This window comes from Lathyrus oleraceus, chromosome 3 (genome assembly GCF_024323335.1).
Source record: "Lathyrus oleraceus cultivar Zhongwan6 chromosome 3, CAAS_Psat_ZW6_1.0, whole genome shotgun sequence".
Classification (NCBI taxonomy): domain Eukaryota; kingdom Viridiplantae; phylum Streptophyta; class Magnoliopsida; order Fabales; family Fabaceae; genus Lathyrus; species Lathyrus oleraceus.
Window position 1 is genome coordinate 128,606,051 of NC_066581.1, and position 8,686 is coordinate 128,614,736.

Consider the following 8,686-nt stretch of genomic DNA (forward strand, 5'->3'; position numbering starts at 1 on the left):
AGAAATGTCATTTCATGGTTCGCGAGGGGATAGTTTTGGGGTACAAAATTTCATATAAAGGAATTGAAGTGGACCAAGCGAAAGTGGAAGTGATCTCTAAACTCCCACCCCCTGTGAATGAGAAAGGCATCAGGAGTTTCTTAGGACACACAGGTTTTTACCATAGATTTATAAGAGATTTCTCAAAAATTGCTAAACCACTAACCACTTTGTTGGTTAAAGATAAGGCGTTTCTGTTCGACAAAGAATGCACCATGGCATTTGAGACATTGAAAAGCAAGTTGATTTCTACACCCATTGTCATTGCCCCAGATTGGTCTCTACCATTCGAGATCATGTGTGATACTTGTGATATTGCTGTAGGGGCAGTTTTAGGACAGCGAAGAGAGAAGTTGTTACATGTCATCTACTATGCGAGCCATGTGTTGAACCCAACACAGATGAACTACGCAACCACGGAAAAAGAGTTGTTAGTCGTGGTTTACGCGTTTGACAAGTTCAGGTAGTATCTGCTGGGATCAAAGGTTATAGTGTATACGGATCATGCCGCTTTGAAATATATGTTTGCCAAGCAAGACTCTAAACCGAGACTCCTCAGGTGGATCTTACTGCTACAAGAATTTGATGTTGAGATCCGAGACAAAAGAGGGTGTGAAAATACAGTGGCGGATCATTTATCCCGCATGTCACCTATTGAAGAAACATAAGAAAAAAGACCGATAAAGGATGAGTTCGCTGATGAACACATACTTGTTGTTATCGATATCCCGTGGTTCGCGGACTACGCGAATTATTTGGTAGGGGGTGTAATCCCCGACGATTTTGATTCTAACAAGAAGAAAAAGTTTGTTCATGATTGCAGGTTTTACTTGTGGGATGACCCATTCCTTTACAAAAGAGGAGTGGATGGGCTGATCAGAAGATGTGTCCCAGAGGAGGAGCAAAAGGATGTTCTTAGAGCTTGTCATGATTCGGAATACGGAGGACATTTCTGTGGAGATCGAACAGCAGCCAAAGTTCTTCAATCAGGTATATATTGGTCTACTCTATTCAAAGATGCCCAGGATATTACCAAAGGATGTGACAGATGTCAAAGAACAGGGAATATCTCAAAGAGAAATCAAATGCCACAAAATGCTATGCTGGAGGTTGAATTGTTTGATGTCTGGGAAATAGACTTTATGGGGCCATTTCCGTCATCCTGTGGAAAAAATTATATCTTGGTAAATTCAGAACACGAGACTAGCACCAATGTGATCGCCTCCTCGTCACGAATTCAACCTCATGCTCAAAATTCATTTATCTAAACTGAGCGTGGAGAATTTCATAGATGTTTCAGGAACAAGCAAGCCACGAAAAATTAAATTAAATGATGAATACGATGAATCAACACTAGATAAGTTAGGGGAAAACATCAGAGAGTGAAAGACTACATTGTGTAACTTGTTTGAGTTCAAATGATGCTTAGAACTATCTTGTCCAAATGGTGATCAGAAGTTGATGAATCTCGATCTGGTCAGGGCACTTCATAAGGTCTTAGAGCTTGAGAATTGTTGCAAAAGCTTCTGAGAAGACCGAAGGTGTTAATGGAATCAAGAAATTGGATTGAACCAAGTTAGAATTTAAAACACGATAACTCAATTTTCTGGAAAAATTTCAGATTGAAGCAGGATTTCTTGGCTCTCAAAAACTTGTGAAAGAAACAAGCATGTTGTTCTATTTATATGGAAGTGATTGGTGATCTCATACGTGCCAAATGATGCTCAATTCGTGCAAAACGAATTTGATCAGAATATATTGAAAGTGTGACTTACAATCCATGAAAGCTCAGCCAAATATATATTTTAATTTGATTTACTGAATGAATCGATGATGAAATTTATTTTGAATTTAGGCATGTGATTCAAATTAAAAGGTGTTGATCATTTGGATTTGATTTATTAAACATATAACAAATTGATAGGAATTATTCATTTGAATTTTGTTTACTGGTAATAATTTGTGCATTATTTTATCAATGTTTGTAAAATTAAGTTCTTAAGATTTATTACTATTAGTAATTTATTTGCGTATTTCTTGAAATGATCCAATTGTTAAATTTAAGAAAAAAAATAGTATTTTATATAATTTTTATAAATCTTAATTATTAATATTATTATATTTTAGTTGAAATTTACCTGCTCCCCCAATTAATTTAAACAAGATAGAAAATACCAGTACAATTTCATGACTGATTTTTACATTGCTCAACAAATCCAGATAAAACTCTTATTGCAATCGAGGTAAAATGTCTTATTCTAATTCTTAGAAGTGAGGCCGGCCAAGTATCCAAGGTTGGTAGGATCCGACAAATAACTAGGGCCACAGATGCCAACTCTATAGGGTTAGCGTTTTTAGATACATCCCTCACTGTCGGACTACAGCTAGTATACTACCCCATAGATCATCACCGGATCATCCTTCACCAACAATACCTGAAGAAAATAAAGGTGTTTTCGGATCATTTGTATTTCAAATAAATACAACATTGTTCAAGATTTTTTCTATTGTTAAAATGATATAATCCAAAACATACAATAATTCCAAAATGACGAGAACTATGCTCTCACTTTATCTTTTCCTTTCTTTAGTGAATCACTTTTTGTTTTCCTTGTATGTGGAGAACTTCTTGTGATATAAACAATGCAGTGGAGCAATTAATACTAACTGCACCGGCGTCTCCAAACTTTATTTTTTGTTTATTTCCAATTCTGTAATACAAACTTTGTTCGGCGATGCTAACTATATCGTAAAAAAAGTTACATGCAATAGACAAAAATATAAAAACAAACTTACCATTCAAATAATCCATTGTATATGTAAGGGCTTACATAACCATATAATATATATATATATATATATATATATATATATATATAAAAGACCTTACTTGCCAATCCTTAAGCCTTCCAAGTTTCAACCATGGCATCCGAAGATCAAAAGATGCACTTTGTGTTATTTCCAATGATGGCACAAGGTCATATGATCCCTATGATGGATATTGCTAAAATATTAGCACAACATCACAATATTGTTGTTACTGTACTAACAACTCCACAAAACGCATCTCGTTTCTCATCAATCTTTCAACGTTTTCTACAATCTGGCCTACAGATTCATTTAGTCGAACTCCGATTTCCTTCGAAAGAGGCTGGATTACCAGAAGGGTGTGAGAATCTTGACATGCTAACTTCACTTGGCGCGGCATCAGACTTCTTCAATTCATCAAAGTTTCTACAACAAGAAGCTGAAAAAATATTTGAAGAGTTAACACCGCCACCAAGTTGCATAATCTCTGATATGTGTTTACCATATACAATTCACATAGCTAGAAACTACAATATTCCAAGAATTTCTTTTGTTGGAGCAGGTTGCTTTTATCTCTTGTCTATGCATCTTTTACATGGAAGTAATATGATTCAAACCATGGCGAATAATCCATATGAGTACTTTGATTTGCCTGGTTTTTCAGAAAAATTTGAGATAAACATATCACAAACAGGAATAGGCTTAAAGGGTGAAGCTTGGGAGCAGTTTTGTAATGATATGTTTGAAGCAGAAGTGGGTTCTTATGGGGTAATTATGAACACTTTTGAAGAGTTAGAGTCAGAATTTGTAAAGGATTATAAAAAGGTTAAAAATGATGAAGTTTGGTGTATTGGTCCTGTATCACTTAGTAATACAGATAGTCTGGATAAGGTTCAAAGAGGTCATAATAATAAGAATGTCTCAGTGGATGAATGGATTCATCTAAAGTGGCTTGATTCTCAGAATCAAGAGAGTGTTATTTATGCATGTCTTGGAAGTTTATGCAATTTAACATTACCACAGTTGATAGAGCTTGGCTTAGCATTAGAAGCAACAAAAAGGCCTTTTATTTGGGTTATAAGAGAAGGAAATCATTTAGAAGCATTGGGAAAATGGATTGAGGAAAGCGGATTTAAGGGTAGAATCAATGGTAGAGGGCTAGTAATTAAGGGTTGGGCTCCTCAGTTGTTGATATTGTCACATCCTTCAGTTGGAGGATTCCTAACTCATTGTGGTTGGAATTCTACCATAGAGGCAATATGTGCTGGTGTGCCAGTGGTTACATGGCCACTTTTTGCAGATCAATTTTTTAATGAAATTTTGATAGTGCAAATATTAAAAGTTGGTGTGAAAATAGGAGTGAAGAGTCCAATGAAATGGGGGGAGGAAGAGGAAACTAGTGTGTTGGTGAAGAAGGGAGATATTGAAAGAGGGATTGAAAGGTTAATGGATGAGACAAGTGAAAGTGAAGAAAGAAGAAAAAGGATTAGAGAGCTTGGTGAGACGGCTAAAAAGGCAGTAGAAAAAGGAGGATCTTCTCACTCTAATGTTACTTTGTTCATCCAAGATATCATGAAAAAAAGTAAAGAAAATGGGGAGAAAGTGCATGATTCTGAAATAAATTCATATGGTGTAATAACAAACACTTTTGAGGAGTTTGAGAAAGAATATGTCACAGAGAGTTGTTGAAAAGATATCATGCAACAACAATCAAGCACCAAAACTGAAGCAGGAAGAGATATGTTATTTACTTGTCTTTTTGTTGTCATTATTTGTTTTCTTTTTCAACTATTGCATGTTACACATTGCAAGCATGAATTCTAGTTCTAAATGCATTGTATCTATTATATACATTAATTCAGAGTCCAGAGTTTTTCTTTCCACTTAATTTTAATATTGTCACATCACTCAAAATTTGATGTGACAGATCTAAATGCAATATTCATTCCCTATCTTATTTATAAGTTTTTTTATAAACAAGATAGCATTCCATAAGGAGTATTAGAGCTACTCCAATCCAAGATATAAGATTAACTAGATCCTACAGCAATCAACTTCTAATTAAAGAAAAATTAGTGGATATTTATACCATTCATAATAATTACATTTAATTCTATGTTTTGATCCGATGGCCAACCACCACAACGAAAAGGTTTTAATTCTCTGCACAACTATATGAGGATCCCCAATTTCATTGTTGAAAATGATCTCATTTCTAAACCATCAAATACACCAACAGACAGCAAACCAAATGATACACTTTGACTTTTCGAGCACCTACCTCTCAATCTTTCTAGCCATGACATCAAACGATTACAACACAACATCTCATTAATCCAATTCACACCAATCCAAACCAGAATTTTCTGCCACACCAACACAACTCTAGGACAAGAAATGAAAACATGATACACAAACCTTGTCATGAGGATTATGGATAATCCCTATTTTAGCAAGATTACTTTGAGTAGGAAGCCTATCTAGAATCAACCTCCACCCAAACATCTTAACTTTTGACGAAATCTTCGCTTCCCATATCACCCTAAGCGCTGACTTGGCTAAAACATCAAAGTTCATCACTCCCACAGCCTGTTGCAGACATTCATAACAAGATTTAACAGAAAAATTATTCAATGATCCATAGGACCAAAGCATTATTAGAATAAGATTTGGTTTTGCATCTATACCTTGAATTTTGATGATAACAATGTTGTATTTGTGTGAGAATAATTTTGGTACCCTAATGGTTTCTTATTGTGTAGCTTTAACAGGCAGTTCTGATTCTGAGTATATGACGTGCAACATCATCAGTTTCTGAACATCGTGTTCCAAATTCTGCTTCTACGCTAATCATGAGAAGTTCTGAAAGATGTCAAGTTGTTGCTACAATGTTCTTTCTGCTTCTATGTTGATTCACTCCTGAGAAATTTCTAAAGAGACGTCATGTTGTTGCTGCAACGTTCTCTCCACTCCTGCTTCTGGACGTGACTCTGATCGTCAAGTTTATGAAGAATGGAAAGCTTCTGAAGTTTTGTTACTTAGTTGAAGATTCTGAAGATCTCAAGCTAGACGTTGAGGTTATCAAGGTTCTGACTGAAGAGTCTGAAGATTCTGAAGATGCTGAAGATCTCAAGCCAGACTGTTAATGTTGTCAAGGTTCTCACTGAAGATTATGGAGTTTCTAAATCCAGTTGTATGTTTCTTCATTTCATGCTTCATCAACTTTCATCAGAAGTCAATGAACTTGAAGATAAGATCAAATGGATACGTGATCAAATAGTACATAGTACAAATCAAATATTCGTTCCACTACCTGATATCGTGGGCAAGAACAGTACTATACATCACATTTGCCACTGAATTTGTGGGCGAAGGATAATATGTAGTATCAATCCTTTCACATATCCAACAGTGGACAACCGCTCTATTTGGTTTCCCTATTTTTCCATTCAACGATCTCTTTTCTTATGATATATAAGTGGGACTTGGAGACTTGACAAAAATGCTGAATGTTGAAGCGCTGCAACAATTTGATAAGTCTATTTCTTTGTGAAAAGTTATCAATTTTGTACACAGTTTTTCTTTAAGTATTTGTTTTTCATTTGTGTAAAATCTGCTTGTGTAGAAGCAACTTGTAACACACAAAATATTATTCAATTTGTTTGTTTAATTTTCCTTAAGGAGACTAGGGTATAGTTGGATCCTTGAGAAGACAAAGAAAGTTATTCTTTGGGATTCCTTAAGGAGACTACAGTATAGTCGGATTCTTGAGAAGACAAAGAAAGTTGTTCTTTGTAATTTCTTAAGGAGACTAGGGTATAGTCAGATCGTTGAGAAGACAAAGAAGGTTATTCTTTGTGATTATTATAATTAGTTGATTATAGTAGATTAAGTCCTTGTGTATAAGGCGAAATTACCTTGGCGGGTGGACTGGAGTAACTTTGAGTTTCAAGTGAACCAGGATAAAAATTCTTGTGTTTTTATCTCTTTGTTACTAACATTTGAGTGGTTTTTTTGAGTTGGTAAAAATTTTTTGTTTTTAAAAGCCAATTCAAACCCCTTCTTTCTTATGTTTTTCACACCTTCAATTGGCATCAGAGCTCCGGTTTTGATTATAATAAAAGATTTATCAATACTTCACTATGTTCAGTACCAATCCAGTTTGTGTGAGAAACAATGGTCGTTGGTAACGTTATTAACAACAATGAAAGAAATCACTACAGTGCTAAACCACAAATCTTTGATGATGAGAAATTTGATTACTAGAAAGATAGAATCAAAAGTTTCTTTCTTGGATACGATGTTGATCTCTGGGATCTTGTAGTCGATGGCTACGTTCACCCAGTTAACACTGAAGGAAATAATATAACAAGAAGTGTTATGATAGATCAACAAAAGAAAGATTTCAAAAATCATCATAAGGCCAGAACTTCATATTGCTAAATGTTATCTCTTATACTGAGTATGAGAAGATAACAAACAAACATTCTACCAAATCCATATTTGAATCTCTGAGGATGACTCATGAGGGGAATGCTCAAGTAAAGAAGACAAAGGCTTTGGCCTTAATCCAGAAGTACGAAGAATTCAGAATGGAAGATGATGAAACTGTTGAGACCACGTTCTCAAGATTTCATATGCTTGTTGCAAGACTGAAAGTTCTGGACAAAGGATATTCTACAGCTGACCATGTCAAAAAGATAATCAAAAGTTTCCCTAAAAAATGGAGACTTATGGTAACTGCTTTGAAGCTGGCAAAAGATCTTATAAGTATCAGTCTTGAAGAACTTGTTAGTTTGTTGAGAAGCCACGAGATTGAACTCGAGGAAGATGAACCTCAGAAGCGAGTTAAATATGTTGCTTTAAAGTCCAAGCTTGAGAAGACAAGAGCTTATCAAGCTGAGGAAGAATCAAATGTTCCTGATGAAGACTCAGAAGATGATGATGATGAGTTGTCTTAGATTTCTAAGAGGGTCAATAGACTCTGGAAACACAGGCAGAATGGGAAAGGGAAATTCAGAGGAGCTAGAAGGACTGCTAGTCGTTCTGATTCTTCATCTGAACAGAAGAAGTAAGGTTCTGATAAAGAAGTTACCTGCTTTTAGTGCAAGGAGCCATGCCACTACAAAAATGAATGTCCTAAGCTGAAAAAGGACATAAGACCTAAGAAACGTTTTTCTAAAGGCAAGAAGGGGATGATGGATACATGGGATGACTCTGAATCTGAAGAAGAAGATTCTGACAAAGAATAAGACAACGATGCATTGATGGTAACAACAGTCGATCCAGAAGGTTATGAAGAACCAGAAGACAAGGTGCTGCCAGAATCAGAATCAGACTCCAATTCTAAGGAGGTATTTTCTGAACTATCTCTTAGCAGCTCAGCTGAAACATCAGTCATGGTACCTGGATAGTAGATGCTCGCGACATATGAAGGTCAGAAGGTCTATGTTCCAAGATTTGGAACTTAAGCTTGGAGGCTTTGTTGGTTTCGGAGGAAACTAGAAAAGGTAGATCATTGGTTCCGGAACTATTGGTAATTATAAACTTCCTTCTATTACTAATGTTCTTTTGGTCGATGGTTTGATGCATAACCTATTGTCTATCAGTCAACTTAGTGACAATGGTTATGATATCATTTTTAATCAAAAGTCTTATAAGGTTATTAGTCAGAAAGACGGTACATTCCTTTTTAACGGAAAGAGAAAGAACAACATTTATAAAATCAGACTTTCTGATCTTGGGATGAAAATGTAAAATGCTTAATGTCTGTTAATGAGGAGCAATGGGCATGGTACAGACGTTTGGGCCATGTTAGCATGAAAAGGATTTCTCAGCT

The 8,686-nt window shown here is 35.5% G+C and overlaps 1 protein-coding gene across 1 annotated transcript; it reads left to right on the forward strand.

The window, feature by feature from the left end:
- The first annotated feature begins 2,927 nt into the window (after window positions 1-2,927).
- LOC127125754 (UDP-glycosyltransferase 73C1) lies at window positions 2,928-4,727 on the forward strand. Its single transcript, XM_051054565.1, has one exon. It carries the CDS (start codon window positions 2,962-2,964, stop codon window positions 4,534-4,536), a length of 1,575 nt encoding a protein of 524 aa, XP_050910522.1. The 5' UTR covers window positions 2,928-2,961; the 3' UTR covers window positions 4,537-4,727.
- The last annotated feature ends 3,959 nt before the right edge of the window (window positions 4,728-8,686 follow it).

Coding starts and splice junctions, on each gene's coding strand:
- LOC127125754 (XM_051054565.1), top strand. CDS start 2,962: ATGGCATCCGAAGATCAAAAGATGCACTTTGTGTTATTTCCAATGATG.